Raw genomic sequence first — 25,830 nt, forward strand, 5'->3', positions numbered from 1 at the left:
TTTTTAAGCCCTTGCAGGAGGTTACGCAGCATGGAGATAATCTTACCAGAAATTGAACCTAGGTCTACCCCTTTCTCAACCCTGGGTGCCCAGCTCACTCACCGAGAATCCTCTCATAATTATACGGAGGCTGCTGAAGGAATGTCAATGTTGTCCTTTTGGGAGAGACTGAGGGATGGCTGGAAAGCATTAAAAGGCCATGCTCCTTCCCCCTGGCACTTTGCTGATGTGGGAGATCATGTGTATTTTAGGTCAACTGTCAAAATAGATTTTCATCTGCAAAGACCCGGCCCAGCAGGACTGCGGGACAAATATCTGGGTGCCAGGAGTTTTAATGGACACATACTTGGGCTCACACTGGAATCCAAGTCCCCTTCACTGCCTCTCCCACGGGGCGGGGCTGGCCGGGCCAGGGGGTACAATACCAACCCTGTCGCTCTCTCTACCTCCTCCAGCCACCAGAGCTGGGCTTCCTTGTTTACTTATTTAGAGCCGAGCAGAGGAAGTGGTGAAGGAAACTTGCTGAGTCGTTTTCTGAGAAGAGACCATATTTGTTCGCAGAGGAAGCTGTTGCTTTCTGGGATCTGGTTACAGCAGAAAAGCCCTGTGCTCCAACAAGGGTGTTCCAGACGGTGACTGGAAGTTGGAAGAGCCAAGAACACCTCCACGCTCTGGACTGGGGTTCTCCATCCATGGGTGCAGCACCCATGCTCAGCTTGTGAGTTCTGTCCTGGGAGAGCAGCCATGGCATTGAGGAACGTGCCCTTTCGCTCAGACGTCCTGACCTGGGACCCCGACAACCTGGCCGACTACTTCAGGAAGGTGAGTTTTGCTCTTTTGTGGGCGGGGAGGCTGGCTGCCCTCAGCGGGGTGGGCAGTGGCTTGAAGAAGGAGTCAGGCAGAACAGCGCAGAGAACTTCCAACCCCGTGGCAGCCTTACCAGTTGAGCGAGCACCATGTAGATGTCCATACACCCCTGAGTTTCTTGGCGATGAGTTCTGGGGAGAAGGGGTCCCTCCGATGGATGTGTATCTACTGAGCGCCGGGCTTGAGTGTGCGCTCTGCAGGCACTGTCCCATTTAACACTCTCCAGTATTGCGGTCCTCTGGGCTCAGCTGAAAGTAGGCTCAGGAAGGTTAAATGGCCGAAAGCCCCAGGGACTACGAGTGACAGAAGCAGGATTCCAGTCACGCGTTTCTGGCTTCAAAGTCCGTGCTCAGGGGACTCAGAACTGCTGAAGCCACTAATGAGATCAAGGCTGCTTACTAGAAAGGGGTGAATGGGGCCCTGGGCATGGGAGAAAGAAAAGGCAGGGCAGGAGGGACGGAGAAGGCTAGCACGAACAATACCAGAGATGGTGGCTGGGCAGTCATTGCTCGTGACCTGAAGGAGGGCTCCTCACGGAGAACAGAGTCTCACTGGAGCTTTATGAGGGTCTTGTGAAGCAGGTGGGAGAACTGCTATGAGCTCTAGGTTATGATCAGTTGAGATAGCCAAGGAAACTGAGGCCTGTAAGAGGAAGAGCTCTGCCAGCAGGGTCAGAGGCCAAGCCTGTGGCAGACCTGAAACTAGAGTGTTACCATCCTACCTTCTGGCCCTGGAGGAGCTGCTCAAGGACCTGTGCTTGGTCATCTGCTGAGGAGACCACAGGTCACACATCTGCTTGAGTAGATTCCAAGCCACACAACTTGGGTACTCTCCATCCCTGTTCAAAAGATAAGAAGTCTTGTAAGGAACATCTGAGCTTCCAACACCCCAGTCCCTGGAGGATGGGATGGAATTCTGTTGACACTTCACATGGTTGTAAAGATGATATTTTAAAGTCAAGATTTTAGATGTCACTTAAGTCAACTTTCTGTTTTTTTTTTCCCCTGGGGGTGGAATGGGGCTCCCTGGGATGTATAGACACATGGGGTCTATATGATACCTAACTGCTCCCCATCAACCTAAAGAAGAAACATGTGGAGATATAGAATCGAGTGTGGCATGAAAGATGTATAGCCCACAGATCCTGTTATTTGCTGCTTTGTGTGTATCTTGTTTTTGTTCTTTCCTCCAAAAGGTCACAATAAGCTTAAGCTTCAGCACTGTGGGTACAAAGATGCTTGAGACAACTGCCTTTTGAAGTATTTTTCTTAAATGTAGACCAAATAAATTAGGGCAAGAAGACGAAACTTGCCAAGATGCTGTAAAGGGCGTGTTACCTCAATTAAAGAAAGGAGAAAATACTGAGATTTGGTGAGAGAACCCTAGGAACAGACTGAGATGCCCAGACAGGTCCTGTCTTCAGTGTGAGAAGAACTACACAACCTGGTCGAGTAATAGCAGAATCCATGGGCAAATCTCCCCTTAGTGCAGGGAGGTGGACTACAGGTCAGGGGTGATTTAAACAAATCCCTCACCAAAATGATGGTAGAATGAGGAGATCGAAAGGAATCTGTGCCGGCCATCTGCTTGAGGTGGGGGAAGGGAGAGCTGCTTCTTGGAGACCTCAGACCCTGGGACCCATCTGCAGCATTGGGACAGTTTCATTCTTCATAAACCGCCCCCCCCCCAAAAAAAAACCCAAACCAATCCCTCATCAAAATGATGGTAGGATAAGGAGATCGAAGGGAATCTGTGATTCGGGAAGTCTCAGCCCCCACAGACTCAACTGCAAATCCTAGGAACCTTGATTTCTCCAGAGAGAAAACATCAAGTGAACTGACCATGGAGTCATTTGGGAATGGATCTTAGTCATCAAATATCCTGTTCAAAGGATCCACGAGCAGGTGCAATTTCTAACAAAGCAGAGAGGTTGGGCCTCTTCGGAGACACTTCCCAGCCAGCCCTGTAGTCAGACACTTTGCTCTGAATCCTGGCTCTACCACCTGCTAGCTTAGTGACCTTCCTTTCACCTCTCTCTGCCTCAGCTACTTCACCAGGAAAAGAGAGATGCTAACAGCAACTTCCCTCATGGGATTGTTGAAAGAATTAAAAGAAATATGGTGTGTGAAGCACTCAACAGATTGAGGGGCCAATTCATGTCTGAAATTCCCTTTTTTGCTCTGTTTACCGGACCCTAGCTGCGGACGTTTATGCAGATTGACAGGCCTTTGTGTCTTCCTATCTTAGATATGTGTAGTTCATCCCCTGCCTAGAATAGAAGTCCTCTCTGAGGACTGAGGTCATGTTTTGGATTTCTTTAACCCCTCCAATTTCTTTTGACTTGGCAGGAAAGCATTCCTGGGCCATGCAGTGGAAAGGCATTGACTCAGAGCCATTACTAATCCCGGTTATGTTCCCAACCAGCTGTGTGACCTCAGACCAGTCCCTTCCCCTCTCTGAGCATCAGCTGTCCCGTCTACAACAACAGTACCTCCTCTAGACTACCAGAGCTGAGTGCTCGTAGAATCCCCTATATGCTTGCTAAAAATACGAATTCTAGCCCCCAGGCCTACGGATGCTTTCCTGGTATCTGGTTACTGGATCAGAATCAACTTCTAGAGCAGCCCCAGTCTGCAGAGCTATCTGTGTATGTAGAGTCAAACCTAGCAATCTGCAAAATCAGAGCTGTATCTGATAATGATGACAGTAAATGATGAATTAAAGGCAGTTAAATATTCCAAGAACTACTTCTACCTCACTGCATGGAAATAGAAGGGATGATCAGGGTGCCTCAAATGTTGCTCACATTCCAACTTGACCTCTAAATCAGCTTTTTCTGATAGTTTTAAAGTTTATCCCATCCTTTCAAGCCAAGAAATTACAACAATTCTATTCACTTTTTAGATTGATTGACCATTAAAAAAAAGACCAAGATTTGCCCCCAGAAGAAGGTTGCCACAGATTGTGAGCCTCATACTTTGACAAGAACCAAAGGTTCTCCAGGACAGACATTTCACTTTAAATACTCCAGCCCAAAGTATCACATTTGGAGATGTTTCAAATGCAAATTCTCATGCTGCTGAAGACAAGGTGAAACAGAAAACTGAGATTAATAACAGATGTGACTCTTTGGGAAAGCAACCAAGATCGTTCCTGTGAATCTTATAACTCTATTCTGAGAATCCAGTTTAATTTATCTTAAATAGAAAAAAAATATGTGTGTAGAAGGATATCCATGATGTTCTTTCTATACTCTGATCCGGATGGTGTATTAAGGTACACTTAAATTTGTTTGCTTTACTTACTGTAAATTATCATGTTACCAACAAAGAGAGGACATTCCTGACAGAGACATTAAAGCTTTGTTCTGAAGCCCGATTATCACCTCTGTCACCTGCTACCCATGGACCTCATGCAAATTGCTTAGCCATCTGCACCTTTGTCTCTGGAAGATGTGAGGATTAAAGACTTAAGATTGGTTAAAATACACAGAAGAGCGCCTGCCAGATAGCAAGCGCTCAATTATCAGCAATTTCTGTTACCGTTATTGGAACAGTAGTTTGGTAAACAACCTAAATGAACAGCAATAAGGGAGTAGTTAAAGAAAATAGTGTTTAGAATAAGTTTGTGATAACATGAGGCAGTACCTATATTATCATTTTAAAGCAATTTTAAGAGAAAAAGTTAGGATAATAAGATTAAATGTGAAATTTAACCTCCATTCTGTTTAGAGATAAGCTCAGAATAAAGCACTGTAGGAAACACATCGAATGTTCACCAGGGTCATCCTTTGGTGGTGACACAATGGTTGCTACTTATTTTCTTTTTCTCACCTATTCCATATGTGCCTAAGGAGCATGTGGCCAGTCTCTATAGGCTTGAGGACACTCTCTTTCTGTAGGGGTTGGCCTCAAAACCTTAGACCGGGGCAATTTCTCCATTTCAGAGAGTCCCAAGGGGCAAGTGAAAGCAGAGTTGAGGTAGGGATGGGGCCCTTCTATTAGACTATGGGGGTAGGGGGGTGGGGGTCTGGCTAGCCACAAGTACCACAGATTGCTAAGCTTCTGGGCAGGCAAGTGAGGGGAACCAATGGGATGCACCTGCCTGCCACTGACAGCACCTTCCCCTCCTCTCTGCAGCTGAACTACAAGGACTGTGAGAAGGTAGTGAAAAAGTATCACATCGACGGGCAGCGGTTTTTGGTAAGTGCTGACCACTTCGACACAGTGAGACCAAAGCTGCTCTACACTCTAACCAGTCATGGCCAGGCCAGCTGGTCTACCTAGTTCATGGGGATGCGCAGCGTCAATGCCCTCTTCAGGATCCGCACACAGCCCTTTGCCATCTTCTGAGGTTCTCTATGCCCTCTGCTGTCATCACCTCTCACGATACTACTATTCTGGATACCTTCCAGGTCTTTCCCTGATACCATGGCACATTCTAAAGTCAAAGTATAAGGAGAAATCCAGATACAGTTCACACACACACACACACACACACACACACACCTTAAAAATCTTTTCAAATGACATCCATACTTTGAGAAAAGCCTAAGGGAAAAAAAGACCATCTGGGAGAACAGAAGATTATTTTTTCCCATCTCTCACGCTGGAGTACATACTCACTGAGTGGAATACGGTGTGAAATCACCCTCATTATTTCATTACATACCTCTTTCTCTCTATCAAATTCACATAGTTGGTTTTTTGCCAATTAAACACATATGTGATAGGACGCTACTCCATTATATTGCCAAGAGCTTTAATATAGTACTAAAATGCAGTCATACATGGAGGATTAATCCTTTGAATAGAAAGAGATGCAGCTCTGACAGGTGGTAGGTGGCTGGGAGGTGGTCTGAGCATTTCCCTTGAAACGCCACCTTTGTCTGTGGGTGAGACAGACCCTCTCTACCAATCTACCCATTTCCCATCTCATGCTTCTTTGCCCTTCAAAAAAGAAGTGGGAATAGGACCTCAAAGTTCTCTTGGGTAGATGCTCCCAGTTGGAGTTGGAAGGAGGGCAAAGTAAGTTGTGTTTCCCTACAAGCCATGGTCAGCATCCTTGAGGTCAGCAGCCATGAGACTTCAGAGTTAGAAGGGGCCAGAGAGGTTACGAACTCTAACTTTCCACCTGGTACTCCAATCCATTTCCCATATCATATCCCTACCACTAACATCTGCTTGAATTCTTTTAGGGATGGTGAGCTCACTACCACACATAGTCCTCTTCCTTTCTAGGCAGCTGTTAAGTTTCATGCTGAGACCAAACTGTGCCCTGTTGGTCTCAGTTTTTCTTTCATGTGCCATGTAAAACACGTTTAGTCACTGTTTCACCTAAATCATGCATGAATTCACCCATCCATTCATTTCACAAGCATTTTCCTGGGCTCCCTTTACGTACTGGACCATGCCACATCCTGGGAATATAGAGACGACTAAGGTGTGATTTCGGCCTTCCAGAGCTTGATTTATACAAAAAAAATCGTAGAATTTTTTTTGTATAAATTCTCAAAAAAAAAAAAAAAACAACAACAGTTATCTTGGGAAGGCTCTAACCACCCCATTTGCAACCGAGGAAATGTGTACAGAAGAGTGATGTGAATTTTCTAAGTCCCATACCTAGTCATTGAACTAAAGCACACATTTAATTTACTCTAACACTGCATGAATTTTTAACAATGTTATTTCTTCATACTGAGCCTTGAGCCTACACAATATCTGGAGTTTTGTTGTTGTTGATCTTGCACATTAGTACTAAATGTAAATACTTCCTTCTGGTACCTTTACCACCAAGAACTAAGATCTGAGACTTACTAGTGTTGAGTGGACAGGGAGTAAGACATCTTTGAGGGTGGCCCTGCTTGCAGCCCTGATGCTCTAGCTCACCCTGAGCAAGCAGTTGCCTTCTCAGGGCCTCTCTCTTCTCCTGAGAAGGAGCACGTTGGACTGGGTCACGGTGGGTGATAGACCCTTCCAGTCCCCCCAGCACTCTGTGTGTGAACCTCAGGCCTGCTAGGATAGGATTGTTTAAGTGGGCTGAGAAATGGTATCTGAGGGGCTCTGGCTCCTCTGCTCCCATATCTAGGACCCATCGGTCCCTGGAGACTGCAGTAGAGTCTCCTCATTGTGTGACCAGGAGGAAGTGGAAAGAAGTACCCTAGGCACCAGGAGAGCAGGGGGCAGAACCTTGTGCCTGGCCCTGCAACTGGGAGGCTGGGTTTCAGCCTCCACCCCCAGGTGCTCTGGGTACAGTGTGAGCTCCGATCAGAGCTCTAATTTCTCATCTATCACTCCTGTGTTTTTTTTTTAAAGATTTTATTATTCATTCATGAGAGACACACACACACACAGAGGCAGAGACACAGGCGGAAGGAGAAGCAGGCTCCAAGCAGGGAGCCTGACGTGGGACTTGATCCTGGGTCCCCAGGATCACGCCCTGGGCTGAAGGTGGTGCTAAACTGCTGAGCCCCCCGGGCTGCCCAACTCCTGATTTTATAATATCCAGGGCCATTCTGCTTTTGAAGGCAGCAGCGGAAGTCCACATTCTCTTTGTCTCTCTGTCCCTCTTTCTTTCTCTCTCTTCATTTTTTTTTTAAATTTTTTTTTTATTTATTTATGATAGTCACACACACACCCACACACACACAGAGAGAGAGAGAGAGGCAGAGACAGAAGCAGGCTCCATGCACCGGGAGCCCGATGTGGGATTCGATCCCGGGTCTCCAGGATCACGCCCTGGGCCAAAGGCAGGCGCTAAACCGCTGCGCCACCCAGGGATCCCTTTCTCTCTCTTCATTGCTAGTAGGTCCCTTGCATCTGTTTTGCTGCTATTTTGGTTTCCCAGTGAGAAGAGTAGGACCTTGTCTGGTGGGGAAGGGGGTGCCATACTTCCATACTTCAACCTTCTGGAAGTAGGTTGAAAGAGAGGATGAAAAGTGTTTGGGAGCATGTCAGTTAGGAAGGCATATGGGTGCCTATAACAGAAACCCAACCACAGTGGCTTAACAAACAGGGGTTTATCTTTCTCAAGTGATAAGGAATCTAGAGTAGGCACCAGGGGCTGGTGAGCTACTTTAAGAAGTCATCACGAACCCAGACCCTGTCTAGTCTATGGAAAAAGCTTGTGGCTTCTGTTCGACTCATTGCAAGTTGGCTATGCCACCTCCAGACCTCACACTTCCATTTCAGGCAGGAGGAGGGGCAAGTAGGGCAAAGATTAAAAGGCACAAAACTGCATGGGTAATGACTCTCCTTCTTTTAAGGGGAGTAGGAACTTCTCCAGAAGTTCTATCCAGTAGACTTCAGGTTATATCTCATTGGCCACAGCAGAGTCCCGTAATCTCCGTTATCTGCAAGGAAGTGTAGGGTGTTAAGTATTTTGGACATGGAACATTTACAGCCCCAAACAAAATCCAGGTGAAGTCAGTAAGGGAGCAAGAGAGAGCAGATACTGGGTGGGCAGGCAGCAGTGTCCGCACGTCGCTTCCCCAGGCAGGGCCCATCTGGAGGGCATGCTCAGCACCTAACCACGCTCCTACAAAGGTACAGGTGATCCTAAAGGTAACACAGAGTTGCTGGAGGTTTAAGGAGGAGGTAGAGGAGGGCTGACATCACGTGGCAGAAACTCTCTGAAAATCCCATTGGAACATCCCTCATTTTTCCTGCTAGTTCCTGTCCCTGTTCTAAAGGCCTTTCTCTTTCCTAACATCCTGTTCCTCTGTGTCTCCAACCTGTTCATGTCCACCTTCCCCTTCATGCTCTTCTTAGATTCCCTCAGCCTACATCCTCAACTAAGCCAAACAGAAGGTAGTGGCCAGCTGCCCAGCACGCAGCCGCCAGCCCTCAGGCAGCCCTGTGCTCACTGTGCCATTCTGAACATGAGTCTCGGCACATCCCTGAGAGGGACTGGTGCTGGGGGAAGGAGGAGCCACTGCTTAGGGATATTGCAAATAAAAGAGTGGGAAGCCTGGGTCGCACAGTCGGTTAAGAGTCTGATTCTTGGTTTCGGCTCAGGTCATGATCTCATGGTGGTGAGATTGAGCCCCAAGTCCAGCTCCACACTCACTATGGAGTCTACTTAAGACTCTCTTTCCCTCTCCCTCTGCCCCTCCCCTTCTTCTCTCTCTCAAATAAATAAATCTTAAAGAGAGAGAGAGAGAGAGAGAGAGAGAGAGAGAGAGAGAGAGAGAAATCAAGAAACCTGACCAAAAGCCTGATTGTCTCAGGACTCAGAGCAAACCCCAGCACCAACCCTGCTGCCAGGTGTGCTAAGGGGGCAGGTGAGCCCGATAAACACATTGTTAAGATACCCTACCTAGCCTCTGCACCTCTGGCCTCAGAGGGGACCATGTGCCCTCTTCCCTATGGAGAACCTGCCAGGCAGCTTCCAGCCCAGAGTGGGAGCAGAAGCAAAACTAACCTCTGAGAGCCAGCCAGACTCCAGCTCATTAATATTTATTATTTATTTTCACATATGTTACTCACATAAAATTTATTATTCACAGAGGGTGTGTCGAGCGCAGAGACAAACACAGGACACACATCATCTCGTTCAGTGCTCACAAGCCCTGAAAGGTGGCCCTTGTTAGTATTCTGATTCCTATTTTACAGATAAGGAAACAGAGGCTCAGAGAGCTAAGGGTATGCCCCAAATCAGAATGCTGCTAAGTGGATGGACCAAGATTCAAACCCAGCCTGTCTGACCCTAGAGCTTCCACTCTAACCCCTGTTTTCTAGCCTCAGTTAGAATGTCAATGGATCGTTTTCTATGGCTCAGCATTAGTTCCGTGGAAAGTATGCTCACCCTCTTTTCTGTTTCTGGTATTGGCACCCTGCCTCTCCTTCTTCGAGCACCTTCTTCTCTTCCTCTTGCCACCTTGTCCCCGGGTCCCTCAAAGGGATCAGATGTGGGAAGAGGGAGGTTTGCAAGAAGAAAATTAACCATGGATGCCACAGAGTAGGGCTTCAGCCCCAGCTCCATCACCTGCAAGCTGAAATTCCTTTAACATCCCAGAGCCTCAGCTTTCTCATCTGTAAAATGGGAACACTGATGGTTTCTAAATCACAGGATGATGTGAGGGCTAATCAGGGTGAGAGTAAGACAGAGCCCCAGAGTCAGTTCTTCACAAATATTTCTTTCTCCTTTCCCCCTCTCTGTTCCTTCAGGAAAGCCTCTTTATTACATCCCCACATCTAGAGAACACTACCAATAGCCCTGCTGAGAGAGGCTTTGGGGTGTGATGGTGGTATAAGGGCCCCGACCCCTTCTTCAGGCTGGCTTCTCACAGCTTCTCCATATGGAAACTGAGAGGGACCCTGAAGTCTGGGGTAAGAGCTTAGGAAGGGGTCACAGCATGACCAAATTCGGCCCACAAAACAAAACAAGTTGTTTGGTTCTACAATTTAGCTCTCATAGTGTTTGTGTGTTTGCTTAACTTAAAATTATTTGTCAATACTTCAAACTCAGGCAATTTCACATAAAATCCAGACTTGGGGATTCCCTTTGGAAAAAAGTATATCTGGCAACACCAGGCCCACAGGCGTTTTATGCAACATCTAGAAGGTGTCGCTTTGCTTTGGGTAGGTGGGGGAGGTGTATGCTTTGGGTTGCTGTGGTCCTGGCTACTCCCTATTTCTCACTTTCTCTACTCACCTGGCCCAGGGCCCTTCCTGTGGATTGTAACCTGCCCATGTGTCTTCATTTCAGAACTTGACAGAAAATGACATCCAGAAGTTTCCTAAGCTCCGGGTACCGTAAGTACTGCCCCTGATTCCTTGTTTGGGGAAACAGAGGTCGGAGTGGGAAGTAGTCCAGGGAGAGCTGAGACCCTCACTCTGTCACTGTTGGTTTACACTAGGAAAGTGAGCAGGAAGAGTAGAGGCAAGGGCAGGGGATGGGAAAGAGATGTGTACATGATACATGGAGAAAAAGAAGTAACGGATCCAGCCCAGCTGGTGTGTTGGCTGCTCTTGCCAAAGACAAGCCTGATTGGGGACTGTGTTTTCATTTCCTCTCTACCAGTGGGGAGACTTGGGCACCAGAGTCATGAGACCTGTTTCATGACGGTGTCATCACCAGAACAGTGATTGCTTAAGCTTTCTAGACCTCAGTTTCCAACAACTTAGTAAATGACAGAGTTGGACTAGATGAAGAATGACAATGGACATCATTCTGGCTGTCAATACCAATTGCTTGGATGGCTTCCAGGGGCACAGTCTTAAGAATCCTGAGGAAGGGAAGTGGGATGTAATGACTGACGTACACCCCACATGGGTGCTGAAATGAGATGCATCGTGCACCTCTTACCATGTGTTTTCATTCCTCTAGGAAATGTCTCACATACTCAAAAGCTTACTGGAGCCAGGCAGGTGATGTAAATATGTAAAATGTGCTAGGTCAAAAAATATGAAGTCCTATCAATTTCTCTTTCATTTTACCACCTTTGGATAGACTATGAAGAAATATTTCTCTACTCTAAGAAAAATAATAGTACAAGTATGATGATAAAAGAGGTCATCAACACAAAGCCTCACTGTTGTTGAAAAAATAGGGGTCGTGGAGACTGTGGCAAATCAGAATGATGATTTCTATCTGAAGAGAGCTCCAGTCCATATGGACCCAATGATGCCCAATCTTTGAAATTATCAAGTCACTAGAACTATCAGTTTTATGTAATATATTCTTCATATACATAATAATAAGTATGTAATAGAATATATTTTTGTGTATATGTATATACATATATATACCTGGTCCTTGAGAGCATTTGGGTTTGCATCTTCTGGTCCCCATACAATAGTAATACTTCATTCATTTAAGGAACTGCTACTAGATGCCAATATAATGTGTCAGGCCTTTGTTACTTAGGCTACAGACATAAGGAACAGATTCCCTACCTCAGGACACTCACATTCTAGAGGGAGGGTCAGAAATACAAAACAATCATACTTCGATTACGATGGTGCTGTGGCACATGCAGGTACATGTTCCTCAGGAGTATGAAAGGAAGAGTCAACTTTGGCAACAATGCCAACAATGGCATTCAGGGAAGACTTTGGGGAGGCAAGGAGGCTAAATTGGATTTTGACATATACCAGAAATGGTCAGATAAAGAATGGGTTGAAGGACATTCTGGGAATATGTTGCAAAAGCATGGACACCAGGGAGTTTAATGAAACTGCAAGTGGGTCAGAACAGCTGGGGCACACACAGAACAAAGAGGCCGCAGTAACTGGTCACAGATGAGAAGGATCCTGTGAGCTGTCCTAAGGAGTCTGAGAAGGGTGGGGAGGTGAGGGCAGAAGGGAGCACACAGAGGTCAAACTGGTGTCTTGGCTTTCTCCAGGGCAGTGTAAAACACAGCAGGGTGAGGGGCCCAGCTGCAAGCAGGGATACAAGCTAGGGGGTAATGGGCATGACCCTGCTAATGGAGTAGGAGCCTCAGGGAGGGCCGTGGCCCTGCACAGGCAGGGTGAGGGGATTTAATCAGAGCAGTGGAAGAAAAGAGATAAGGAAGGCACTTTCAGCTCGGAAGATTCTGTTTTATCTTAGGGCTGAGCTCACTTGCTGTCTGGAGCTATGCTTGAGTGTCTGGAGAAGGAGGAAGGTGAGACATGGTTGCTAGTGTGGAAGGCGGACTGTAAACACTCATGTTGTGGGTGTGGTAGAGGTGGGGCATTTCTTTAGCCTCCAATGCACGCATGTGTGCTCCAGGCAAGCTAGGAACCTGCCCATGGAACACGGAGGTGAATGGGGAGTGCTGGGGTAGGCGTCTAGAGAAGGTCCTGGTTGCCTTGATTAGGAAACTCTACTGGGTTACTGTCCCTCTTGACAGACATAATAACCTGTCCCAGCTCTATTTATAGAGAACTCTGTGGCTGGGATGAGTCCGTAGTCCACTCCCAGTTTCCCAGTCTATAAAATAAAGGAATATGACCATGGAGGCTCCCTCTTCTAAAGGTTATAATTTTAGGTATGAACAGGCAGACAGAAGAGCTTAGTGAGTAAAAATGTAGGCTCTGAGGTCAGACTACTTGAGACCCAATTCTTCCATTCACTAGCTATGAATCTGTGGGCAAGTTATCTGGGTTCCTCAAGCCTCAGCTTTCTCATCTGTAAAATGGAGATCTGTAATAGGAGAACCAACCTCAGGGAGTTAGCAGGAATGTTAGAGAAGATAATGGGGGAAATAATAGTAGGCACTGAACGAGTGTTAGCTGTTTCCATTACTTTACACAAAATCTCAATGAACACAGTTCTAAGTTTTTATTAATCATGCTATGCTGTCAAAGGAGGGATTGAAGACTTAAAAGGCATGGGTTTTGGAACAAGAGAGAGCCAAGTTCTAAAGCAAGCCCTGCCTCCCACCAGCCATGGGACCTTGGGAAAGTCCCATCGATCCTCTGAGCCTGTGTCCTCACCTATTTTTAGGGAAAAGAACTAGCTCTTGGGAATGCTGGATTTTAAAGGAGGCAGCCCACATAAGCTGCTTGGTATTGTGTAGTTATTCAATTGTATAGGATTGTTCTGTTCCCTTGTACATAGGTTCATTTGCCATCATCATTACCCTAAAGGGCTATGGGAAAGAAACTGTGTTTATGTACAGCAGACCAAAACAAGATTGCGCTCCTCTAAATATCTTGATTTTCTTTCCCCATGCTTAAAAAAAAAAAATCTCTATTAAGTAGATTTGTAAGAAGGCAGATTCTGGTGAGGAAGGCTTTGTCTGCAGATATAGCTACTCCCTCGGACAGTTTCTCCCAGAGACACCCCAAATACTGAAATGGAGGAGAGTTTCTAAATAAAACAACAAAGCAGGGCCGCCCTGGTGGCTCAGCGGTTTAGCACTGCCTTCCGCCTGGGGGTCCCAGGATTGAGTCCTGCATCGGGCTCCCTGCATGGAGCCTGCTTCTCCCTCTGCCTGTGTCTCTGCCTCTCTCTCTGTGTCTGTCATGAATAAATAAATAAATTCTTTAATAAAAAAATAAAAAATAAAACAATAAAGCCTCCTATATAAGGAGGGGCTTAAAATCCATGGTATAGCTGAGCCTTATCTGGCTAAATTGGAATACAATAGAATACATGTTAAAATGTATGTTAAAATCTGCTGATGCTTATTTGGAGCTTATTTTAAAAATGTGATGAGCTTTGTATTTAAATCCATAGTGTAACTTAAAAAAATAAGAAGGGAGTGATGCGGTGGTGGTGTAGTCAATAGATAGATGTTGGATGGGTCTATATCATGAGTTCCCATTGCACCCATTACCGAGAGTGGAATTGGGCTAGGAAAAGCTAACTCCTATCAGAGAGGGGATGCAGTAATATCTGGTTATTCGTCAATCCTCCTGCGAAAGCTGCAGGCCTTCTAACAGCAGAGTCAAGTCTACCTGAGAAATAGTAGGGAAAAAAGGAGGAAGTGAGGACCAAGGGAGGGACCCAGAGATAAGTGGGCCTTTCCCAGGCCCCTCAAAAAAATGTGACCATGCCTTCCCACAGAATTGCTACAGTGACAGATCTGTCTCCACTTTCTCCCATTCATGGGCTAATCTCTGTCCAGGGAGCCAGTCCTCCCCACAGGGGAAGTGCTTCCTCTCAACTGACGGCCACTCCTTCTCCACCAAAGTAAGTCCTGAAAACTTGACTTCCCAACTCAGTTCCATATTGAACTTGCTCAAGTGGCCCTCGACAAAGCCCTCTCTCAGTGTCTTGCTTCTTTGGTGGTAAAAATGGGAACAATCTGCCTACCACAGAATAAGTGTGAAGTGCCAATAAAATATTAGATGTTAAAATTATAGGGGGGGGTGTATAAAGCTGAGGAGCAGGGAGACCATGCTAGGCCTTCCCACATGTGGTTCTCCCCTGAGGCCTGTGATGATGGTGAAAGGCACCTCCCTGAGTCCCAAGACCCACACCTGGCTTCTCATGTCACAAGGACAGAACTTCTGGAGGCCTGGCTCTTGGGTCAAACCCTGTGCTCCTTTAAAGAAGGATGGAATCTATTTGCAGTGACATGGATGGAGCTAGAGGACATTATGCTAAGTGAAATAAGTCAGAGAAAGACAAATGCCACATGATTTTTTACTCATATGTGGAATTTAAGAAACAAAACTGGTAAGCATAGGGGAAGGGAAGGAAAAATGAAATAAGATGAAAACAGAGAGAGAGAGACAAACCATAAGAGACTCTCAATCAGAGGAAACAAATTGAGGGCTACTGGAGGAGGGTGTGGGGTCACTGGGCCTGGGCATTGAGGAGGGCATGTGATGTCATGAGCACTGGGTGTTGTATGCAACTGACGAATCACTGATGTCTACCTCTGAAACTGGTAATACACTGTATGTGAACTTGAATTTCAATAAAATCTAAAACAATAAAAACATTAAAAATAAAGAAGGATGAAACGCAGAGCAAGAGCCAGAGGCAGTGTGACAATGTGTGCTGGGTGCGGGTGGAAGGACTGAGATGGGGACAGAGGACTGGCGGGCAGTGAGGCCGACTGGGAGCTGGAGGGGTGTGCTGCAGGAGAGCACAGGGCCGACTTCACCTGAACCTTCTGGGTCTGGGAAGGTGGGGTCCTGGGAGGGAGCAGCGTGCCCTCTGAAATCCAAGTCCAGGGAATAAGGCTCCCACCGAGGGATGCCGGGAGAGGGAGAGAAGGAAAGCTGTCTAAAGCTCTTACTGAGAGCTCTGGTGAGAAATGTGTGTACACTGTAACACGAACACATGCGACAACGTGGGCACCAGAGAGATGCCTCCTGAGTGACCTATTCTTTCGCTGTGCTAAGGGCTCTGGTACGTCCTCTCCTGCTTCCTTCTGCCCTGGCCATCCCTTCTCTCTCCCTTCCCTCCTTTCTGCTGGTCTTTCTTTGTATGCTTTCTTTCTTACTTCTCTGTGACCAGCAAAGTTGATTTCAAAACCCAGAGTGGACCTCTACTTGCTCTTGGTAAAGCACAAGAGACCGATGAAAAGGAGGCCGTGTCCTCCTCCCGCATCTCCTCCTCCTCCTCCCCCATCATCTCCTCTTTCATCTTCTCCTCCTCCCCCATCTTCTCTCCCTCCTCTTCCCCATCTAGTCCTCCCCTCCTCCCCCTCCTCCTCCTCCCCCAACTATCCCCCCACCTCCCCCTCTTCTCCCCCTCCATCTTTTCCTCCTCCCCCATCTCCACACCCTCTTTCCCCCTCCTCCTCTCCTTATCCTCCTCCTTCCTCCTTCAAATTAAAAAAAAAAATTCCAAGAATAGCAAGAAAAAAGATTGATTTCGTAAAATTTACAGACTATAGGAATCACCAGGAAATTGGTTGGTGTCACTGCTCCCAGGCCTCACTCAGCCCTGTAGGTTCTGACAGGTGAAGTCTACAGTGAGCCTGGTAATCTGTTTGTAACAGGTGTACCCAGTGTAATTCCAAAGTCAGGCTGGTCAGGGATTCCCTCACCAGGGCTAACTCTCTTACTTTGCTGGTGAAGAATTTGAGCCTCGGGAGGACAAGTGCCTTGCTGGAGGTCATGCAGCAGGCAAGGCTTATGGGGCAGGATGCTGCAGTCAGACTCAGGACAAGGACCCACAGTCTGTGCCTCCTAACATCACCAGGAAAGTCCTGCGGCTGAGAAATCAAAGCCTGGCTGCCGTCACGTAGCAAGCAAGGGATGCAACCACCCTTGGAACCATCTTGCTGCAATGGCCTGACTTCCTGTCAGAGGTTCAGCCCCAATTTGGAGGCCAGCTTATCCCTAAAACAAGACAACGCAGAGAGAATTATGTCTACATGCTGCCCAGTCCCGGTGCTGAGTGAGGCCTGGGGTTTGCGGGGAGGAGGAGGAATGAGTCACCTCCGGCCGCTCACTGTCACTTGGTTCCCTGCGGGTGTGAGAGTGGGGGACTTTGAAGGTTCGCACACAGAGGCGGCAACCAGCTCTTTGCCCGGCCCACGGGCCCTGCCACCTGCCACCGGCCCACTCCCCCTCAGCAGTGGTCACAGCTGGCTCAGAAGGTGTTCTCAGAGGCCTGCTGAGACACGGGGGCCCCGGGAGCCCCTGTTTGGCTGGCCTGGTGGGCCCGCTCTGCATTCTGTTGCCTCGTTGCTGCTCTTCTGTCAGGGCCTGCGGTTTGACATTTCCTTCCTTCGCCAGTTAGAGCCCCGAAGGCCTCCAGCCTGGCTGCTAAAGATACTGGTGAGAAGAGACACGCAGAGAGCGGGAGGTCCTTCGGGATCAAAGCGGCGTGAGCCGGTCAGAGAGCCAGGCTCTTTGGGAGGGGCACCTTGAGGGGCGCCCGGCCCCACCTTCCTCAGCTCCTTGCTGCCGGGTCATCTGGGTGCCCAGCCTGCTGGTTTTCAATTGCAGCTGCGCCCTACCCGGGCGTCCCTGTCCTGCGCCCAGCCCCACCCCCATTGCCTGTAAATATAGACAACACTTACCTAGAATTTCACTTCCCTAAACGTTCAGCGTTTGTCTGTCTTTCCACGGGCATGTTAAGCTCCTTGAGATCCGGGACCTTTGCTTTGTTCCTCGAGGCTCCTGAGCTCTCAGCAGAGTTCCTGGCGCTTTGAGGGCCCTTCCCGCATACCGTTGGGTGGAGCATGCCTGCTGGGAGGGCTGCTGCGGCCACCACTGCTGCCGGATGTGGCCGGGATGCCCACGCCAGCGGGGTTCCTTTGGTGCCTCTGGAGGATGTCAGGGGCAGGGAGGAGAGGGACTCCCAACAGCTTCTCAAAATGATTGCTTAAAGGAAACAAAAGATGTGTGTCACAAGCGCTCCGGTGGCGGTGTGCTCAAGAGGTCACCGCAAAGTCCCCACTCCCTCTTTAAAGCATCTCCTCCCCGGGTGTGAAATCCTAGCAGCGACATTACAATGGAGGACGAAGACTTGCCCTCTTTACTGCTCGGTTCCCTGAAGTCCCCAGGGTGTTTATAAAATGTATCCTGTCGTTTGATTGACGGAGAAGGGCTCAGAGCAGCAGTTCCCTGAGACCATGGCGAAGTGGGGGGCGGGGGGTGGGAGCCTGGGGGAGTGATGAGGGAAGCAGGAAGTAGTGGATGCAAAGGGCCACTTTGCTAACTTAGCAATTCTGTTTGAGGCCAGACTTGCTACCTTGAGATGGTCACTCAGCTGCAGGAATGTTGATCGTGGCTCATTCTCAGATGGGCCACAGGCTCAATTGCATCGGCTCCTGGGGAGCTTGAGGCATAGAGGAAATTAACACGAGGCTATGTTAGGTTGGAAATCGGGGAGTCTGGCTTCAGGGGCGGGTGTGTTTTGTGGGGAGGGAGGGCTTCATCACTAAACTGCTCTGTGAACCTCTGTGGCCTCATCTATAAAATGACCTTGGGTTAGATCATCTTTGAGGCTCCTCCTAGCTGCCTCCAAATCTCTAGGGAATACTGAGCCTGTTTACTAACGAGGGTTTCCTTGGTCTCAGCAGTGGGTGCTAAGGGAGGCTGGAATCTCCTGTCCCGGAGACTTGAGAGACCCCGTGGACTGGACTCTTACTGCTGGATGTGCCTGAGCTGCAGTTCTGTTTGTGAAGGCCCTCCCTGTTGTGGGGTTTGAGGATTTGCTAGCTCACAGCACTCGAGGACTAAGAGCATCTCCAAGGGTCCTGGCCAAGGTTGGCCTCAGGACGTGAGTGAACCAGGGAGTCTCCCACTCTGCCGGGTGTGCCCTGATTGGGAATGCTTCTCCAGAGTTTATAAAAAATCCATGTCACCGAGGAGGAGGCACGGGGGCGGGGGAGGGGGGGAACAGGAGGGAGATGAAAGGAGATACAGGCCAAAGAACAGCTCACCCCAGAGCTCCCGTCAAGCTCTGCAATGAGCAGCTGATTCCTCCAGGTTTCAGAGGTGGTCTGAGGGTTCCTGGAAGCCTGACATCACCACAGGGATGTTAAACCAAGAGTCAGGGGACCTGAGCCCCAAGAGCAGTAAGACAATAAAATACACAGTGGCTGTATCAAGGTTGTAAGGCTACAGAATTTCTGAGAAGGGGAGCCAGGTGAGAGCTCGCAGGTCTTCACAGAGGGTCTGTGAGCTTCACTGAGGAGGCTGAGCCAGCACAGAGGGCCTGCTGGGCAGAAGCAGGGGACCGGAGAGGGGATGAAGGCAGCAACTGCTCGGGGGAAGTGAGGAGCAGACGCCCAGTGGAGAGGACTGGCTGGAGGCCAGTCAAGGAGGCTGGCCAAGGTTGGCCTGGATGTCCGATGTTACGCAGATCAGGGAATTCCAGGACTGATGGGAGAGTTGGACTGGGAGAGAGATGATGGTTTTGTCACCTTACCTGTCCTTTATCTTGTAGGATTCTCAGTAAGTTAAGTCAAGAAATCAACAAGAATGAAGAGAGAAGGAGCATTTTCACACGCAAGTGAGTAGGGAATCCAAGAGCCCAGTGACACTGTAATAAGACCCAGAGAATTTTCAAATCCAAGCCAGAGGCCCAGGACTGCTTTTGCCTCGATTTTCGACCTACAGCACTCCTTCAGGCCCAGGGTCCTGAAGCTGGTGCCAAGGAGGGAATTGGGAGCTCCTTTTCTTTGCCCTTCATCCTGCTTGTTGGCCTATGACTTCAGGGGAACTTCCCCCAAAGACACAGGCAGTCATGAGCTCCCAGTTACACCACCAATGTGACTCTGATAGGTTCTAGAATTTGGGGGCAGCTTGGCTCAGGTTGCTGAGCAGTCCTGGGAGGTGAGACAACCCCCTGTGGGGGGCTCCTCCCGCAGGATGGGATTGAGGAAAGAGGGAGGTACTCCTAAGCCAGTATACCACTAATGCAATGCTGTTTGCCTTTGCAGACCCCAAGTCCCACGGTTTCCTGAAGAGACAGGTAAAGGTGTCAGGGGTGAGAGTGATTGCTTTAGGAGGTGACAGGCAATTCGGTTCTTCTGTCTGCTGATTCCTGGGACTCCTGGGGTATTGTGCAGATGACCTTATTCATTTGTCTGTCAGATAGTTCTCTCCCAGAAAGAGGTTCGGGTCCAAGGTGAGAGCAGGAGAAATGGTATCATGCTGGACACCTGCTTTATGCCCCCTGCTCAGCTGGGAGCCTCTATAGATCTGAAATGACGAACTCTGTGGGGAATCCTGGGAGGACCCAGGCTTTGACTGAGCAGCTGAGTCAAGCCAGTGTCCCTCCATCTGGATCTTTAAAGCTTTAAAGAAGCTTTAGGGGTAGGTCCCCAGTGTCTGTGTATTTTAAAGCCCTCTTGGGTGACTGTTCTGTGGGGAAAGGTTGAGATCCACTGCTGCCTCCTGGTAGAATGAGCTGCTCAGGTGGAAATTCTAGAGCTGATACTAAAGCAACCCTCAGATATGAGGAAGGTAGGATGAGGGCCTAGGATGGGCAGTGGCGTGAGAGCACATCAGATGGGATACTGCTTTGACTTTCCCTCTAGAGGCTTCTTTTGGTACTGATAATGGTGTTGTCTTCTTCCACAGAAAGCCATGAAGAAGACAATGGGGGCTGGTCATCCTTTGTGAGTATGGTGTGGGCTCTTCTTCTACCCTTACAGCAGTTTGCAGAGCACCTTGGTAATGAGGAACTAGCATGATGCCAAAAGGAGCAAGGCCTCTAACAAGATGCCAGTATAACCCCTCACGGTGCCATGAAATATGTTCTCTAAATGTCAGATAGTAAATATTTCCAGTTTTGCCATCCATTCCAGCCTCCAGCTCTTCTACTCACCTCTGCTTTTATAGCACAAAAGCAACCATAGATGATAGCTGAACAATTGCGCTTGGCAGTATGCCAATAAACCTTTGTTTACAAAAACAGGTGGTGGGCTGGACTTGGCCCATGGGCTGTAGTTTGCAGATCACACCATTATTCACTATTATCACCCCCACAGCAGGGCCTTCCCAAACTCCCTCCCTAGATGGTACACACGAAAGTAGCTTAAAAGAGCTTATCTTTTTTTTTTAAGATTTTATTTATTTATTTTTTAATTTTTATTTATTTATGGTAGTCACAGAGAGAGAGAGAGAGAGAGAGAGAGGCAGAGACATAGGCAGAGGGAGAAGCAGGCTCCATGCACCGGGAGCCTGACGTGGGATTCGATTCTGGGTCTCCAGGATCGCGCCCTGGGCCAAAGGCAGGCGCCAAACTGCTGCGCCACCCAGGGATCCCAAGATTTTATTTATTTATTCATGAGAGACACAGAGAGAGAGACAGAGGCAGAGACACAGGCAGAGGGAGAAGCAGGCTCCATGCAGGAAGTCCTAAGTGGGATTTGATCCCGCGTCTCCAAGATCACCCCCTGGACCAAAAGCGGCGTAAACCGCTGAGCTACCCAGAGATCCCCAAAAGAGCTTGTCTTATAGATCTAAGTTCCCACTGCTGACACAGAGGGAGAGAGATTTCAGAATCAACTATTCACTCTAAAAGACCTCAGGGACGGTCTAGTCCAATTGGGTTTTATGTTTGAGGTGGTCACAGTGAGCCCTTTGAGAGTCTGATGGACTTTGGATATCCTCTTCCCAGAAGACTGTGTTCAGGGTTACTGTGCATGAAGCTGGACTCTGGCTAGGTGCTCAATTATGGCTCACAGCCCAGTGTGTTCATTTTACAGATGAAGCAGCTGAGCCCTGGGGAGAATGGGACCTACAAAGAGCCACACAGCTAGTTAGGGGCAAGCCTGGGACCCAGGTGGGGGTCCTGGGTCCTCAGTCTAGTGGTCCTTCTGGTGAGCAGCTGCCTCAGTGCCTTTAGGAAACAGGGAGAACATCCCTTGTCCTATTGAGATTCTGGCAAAAGGAAGCAATGCATTTGAAAAATGCTAGCTATGTCTGTGCTTTCTATAAAAAGACAAAGGAATTGGACAGATTTGTTTTGTGCAAAAGGGAAAATAGACCAGAGGTTCCCCCACACTGTGTACAGTTTTGCACAGAAGCTGCATCTTTGCCACTGTTGGCCACGTGGCTTCTTCGGTGTGGGAGCCCAGCCTGAGGCTGGTGTCCTTCCCTCTCTCGATGAACAAACTGAACACAGGCTTCCCATTAGCCACTGCCTCAAACGCTCATGGATTTCACTGCATGTCCAGCCCTGCACAGGGCACTAGATGGGCTGGGATGGAGATAAGGAATCCAACCCTGTGAGCATTTTATAGCATGGATATCACATCCACACAGCAGAACGTGATTAGAAACAAATAGATGCATGCAAATTTAGGAGCCAAATCATTGGGGAAACCCACTGTTCTAGAAGTGGAGAGGAAAGGTCTGCTGTTGAGGAAGGTGTTCAGGGTAAAGGCAGGTAGAAAGCAGGAGCAACAGGGCTGGGGTGTGTAGGCTGAGACCATCTAGGGATTCCTCTCTTTTGTCAATGGCAGCCCCCTCCCTGGAGAGGGGTGGAGGCCACTGTTCTCAAGACCCCTGACTCAGGGGCTCCCTCCCCTGCTCTCAAGTCATAGGAACACAGAAGACACAATGAAGTCTTTCTCAGAGTTCAGGAAGACACTCAACCTCACTTTGCCTTCAAATATTAAAAAAATATATATTTCTCAAATCCAGCATGAACACAGGAATGTTTCAATTGAACAGCTTAGTCTTTCTTAAGTCATCTAGCAAAGCTATGAGGGTTTCTAGGCTATTGGTACACAACTTTGCTCATCAAGATGCAACCCCCGTTGCTTCTTTTCATACTGCTGTTGACTGTAGAGAACTGCCCCGGGCCCATTTATTACCCACCTGACTTTGGCATCAGAAGGATAAGGCACTTGCCACACAGTGGCCGATGGTGCCACCCCTGCTTGGGAAATCATTATTATGACTGACCCCTTTCATAAGCTGCCTCAAAGGCAATCACTCAATCCCCAGGGCGCGCTTTCCCTGAGGCCCACAGAGAAGCACACGTAAAATACGACACAAAATTTAAAATTTAGAAAGAGAGTCCTTTCTAAAAGAAAGCAGCTTTAGGGAGATCCCTGGGTGGCTCAGGGGTTTAGTGCCTGCCTTTAGCCCAGGGCGTGATCCTGGAGGCCGGGGATCAAGTCCACACCGGGCTCCCTGCATGGAGCCTGCTTCTCCTTCTGCCTGTGTCTCTGCCTCTCTCTCTCTCTCTCTCTCTCAATCTCTCTCTGTGTGTGTGTGTCTCTTATGAATAAATAAAATCTTTAGAAATAAAAGAAAGCAGCTTTAAACTCAGTGTCAGATGTGACGAATAATAAGCTGTTGTTTCTATACACTCAGCCCTCAGCCCACAGAATCGCACAGCCCTGACTCTCCCCTCTCAGACACAATTTCATCTGCCTTCTAATTAATAGGCTTTGGTTATCTGGTTTCCCCATTAGCATGGCCTTCAACACTGCATGAAGTTATGATGAGAAGAATGTTTTGAGCTCAGGCATACTAAGAACAGAACTGACAATGAACTAGTGGCATCCCAGATGCTCCAGGCACTTAGTTTCTCTCTTCGTGATTCCTGGAATAAAAAAACACATTTACTCACAACAGCGCTGGTTCTCCTCACCCCTCTATTCCAGTGTCCTGCTCATTTCGTGTGCTTTTCTCTCTTGTGCAAAAAGGGGTAGAGGAAAATGCCTTGTGGTCTAAAGGATTGGATGGAGGGCCCACTCCACAACTCGCTGGCCCTGTGATAATGCATTCCCCAACCTCAGTGTCCTCATAAATAAAATGGGAGTGATGGTCCCGGTGCTGCTGCCCCCCACACCAGCACTGTTGGGAGGTTTGGCAGAGAGAAAATCGATGCAGGCACACGGGTACCACAGAAAGCTCTACAAACCGGTCTGTCTCCGTCACTGTGTTGGCAGGAGGATGACTATGAGAGCCCCACCGACGATCAGGACGGGGAGGACAATGATGACTACGAGTCCCCCAACGAGGAGGAAGAGGCACCCGTGGAAGACGATGCAGATTACGAGCCGCCACCCTCCAATGATGAGGAGGCCCTACAGAGCTCCATCCTGCCTGCCAAGCCCTTCCCCAACTCCAACTCCACCTACATCGGTAAGGCCCTGCAGCCCACGCACCAGCACTGCTGCCCCGCTGCCCCTCACGGGCCTGTGCCCACGCAGCGCAGAGCTTCCTTGCGGCCATGCGGCTTTGGACAGGTGCTCCCTCTCTCTGGGCCTCAGTTTCCTCATCTACGAAATAGGATAATAAAAATATAGACCACAGACGTTTGCTGGGAGGATGATAAATATTGCAGACAAATCATTGCCTGTGGTGGCTGACACTGACACTGAACTACCACGTAAGGTATTCGGCAGTAATAATAACTCATTTCATGTATTACTTAGGTACTCAAGAGTACCTTCCCATTTCTCCCCATCTTTCCACCAACTCATAGTTATGTGGGACTTCTTCTACCCACAAACGGCCACAATCAACATAACAATACTGAGGGGGTGTGACCGTAACTTCAAAATAATTTTTTATACGTTATTTAAGATTTTTACTGTCAATCTGTTCTTATCAGCCTGTGTCTCCTTCATTCATTCATTTATCCATTCAACAAAAATGACTGGTCTATTGTGAGCCAGGCATCATTCTAAATGCCAAAATTTGAAATCCTCAGGAAAGAAGATGTAGCCCTTGCCTCATAGGTCACACTGTAGGAGTGGTGGTGAAAGAAAACAGGCTCATGCACACTTGCACAGCAGAGTATCAGAGAGTCAGCTAGAAAGTTGACAATCTATACCATAAGCAAATGGACACTATCCATCTTTCATGCTGTAGAACACTTTTGCCATGTTAAAGCCCTTTCACACTTTGTCAACATTTTGTTTTGTGTTTTTAAGAACAGTCTATGATATGGGGAGCAAGGATGATGCCGGTTTCATATACAGGGAAATGGAGGTCCAGAGAAGAAATGATTAAATGATTAAATCAAGTGCCTTATATGTGCCAGTTATGGAGACACAGAGTGAAGACAGTCCTCACCCCAAGACTTCATAGTCTAGTGGGTGAGGTAACATCAAATGCACACAGCACAAATGCCTTAATTAAACCATGATATGTACTTAGGAAGACAAATGCGGGTGAGAAGGCTGGGACATATGCCTAGTCCAGGCTGCTTCACTTAAGATATGAGCTTCAAGTTGCAGTTCCACAGATGAGTGGGAGTTGGCTGTGGAATTGGGGTAGATATGGAAAGTGAGGGTGGGTATTTTCAACGGTAGGAACAGTTGTGCAAAGGCTCTGGCTCTCAGGAGGACAGCATGTCAGAAGAGCTGAGAGCTGGCCAGTGCGGGTAGAGTGGCATCAGATTAGACCAGGCTTGCCCAGGTTCTGAGCCCCACTCCCTGTGGAAGAGCAGTACCTCTCCAAAGCTGGGATTGGGTCAGGCAACAGAGGCATGCTGGGCACAGAATGTGAGAAGCTCTCAGTCACTATCCTGGCCTGGTCTCTACCCCATCAAAGAGAAGGGACATCGCTAGCCTATCCACCTGGCCTTGGGATACTTCAGTGGTTCAGAATACTGAGTTTCTTCCAAAGCAAGTCCAAGTAACCAGCTAAGAATGTGTGGTTCCAGGGCCCCGGGCTGGCTCTGTCATGGAGACTGCGACTTCTGATCTCAGGGTTGTCAATTTGAGCCCCATGTTGGGAGTACAGATTAAAAATAAAATCTTAACAACAACAAAAAAAATCTGGGATTCCGTAAGGGGAGTTGGTGACCAGCCCCTCCCTTTAAGGGAAGAGAGGAGCAAAAGGAGGAAGTGGGAAGGGGAGGTCAGCCCCAGAGCATTTGTGAGGGGAAGGAAGGGGACCCAGGACAGAAGGCACGAGAGCAGACCTAACCCTGCGGGGTCACCTGGGTGTGCGTGTGAGAGTGTCTGAGACCCGGGCGGGCAGGCCTTGGGCTGGTGGGGAGTTGGCGGGGAGCTGGGGGGGCTGGTGGGGGGCTGGCGGGGGGTGGCGGGGGGCTGGGGGAGCTGGCAGGGGGCTGGCGGGGGGCTGGGGGGGCTGATGGGGGCTGGTGGGGGGCTGCGGGGGGCTGCGGGGGCTGCGGGAT

The 25,830-nt window shown here is 48.5% G+C and overlaps 1 protein-coding gene and 1 long non-coding RNA gene across 3 annotated transcripts in view; one reads left to right on the forward strand and one right to left on the reverse strand.

The window, feature by feature from the left end:
- Positions 1-466: 466 nt before the first annotated feature.
- Positions 467-25,830, forward strand: part of LCP2 (lymphocyte cytosolic protein 2) — a 44,734-nt gene continuing 19,370 nt past the window's right edge. Inside the window, exons 1-7 of the mRNA XM_025434285.3 lie at positions 467-822; positions 5,007-5,069; positions 10,576-10,622; positions 19,159-19,224; positions 19,655-19,686; positions 20,298-20,335; positions 23,627-23,822. Of these exons, the coding sequence (XP_025290070.1) occupies positions 745-822; positions 5,007-5,069; positions 10,576-10,622; positions 19,159-19,224; positions 19,655-19,686; positions 20,298-20,335; positions 23,627-23,822 (520 nt within the window). The 5' untranslated portion in view covers positions 467-744. The remainder of the gene's footprint in view (positions 823-5,006; positions 5,070-10,575; positions 10,623-19,158; positions 19,225-19,654; positions 19,687-20,297; positions 20,336-23,626; positions 23,823-25,830) is intronic.
- On the reverse strand, positions 7,871-19,482 carry LOC112651262 (uncharacterized). Of its 2 annotated transcripts, none has more exons than XR_007410241.1 (4): positions 19,141-19,482; positions 17,959-18,045; positions 17,285-17,588; positions 7,871-8,218 (listed from the first exon to the last, which is right to left on the reverse strand). It is a non-coding gene; the product is annotated as an uncharacterized LOC112651262 (long non-coding RNA). The 2 variants fall into 2 exon arrangements; XR_003130699.3 differs by lacking the exon at positions 7,871-8,218 and adding an exon at positions 16,107-16,598.

This window comes from Canis lupus, chromosome 4, assembly GCF_003254725.2.
Source record: "Canis lupus dingo isolate Sandy chromosome 4, ASM325472v2, whole genome shotgun sequence".
In the NCBI taxonomy this organism is placed as follows: domain Eukaryota; kingdom Metazoa; phylum Chordata; class Mammalia; order Carnivora; family Canidae; genus Canis; species Canis lupus.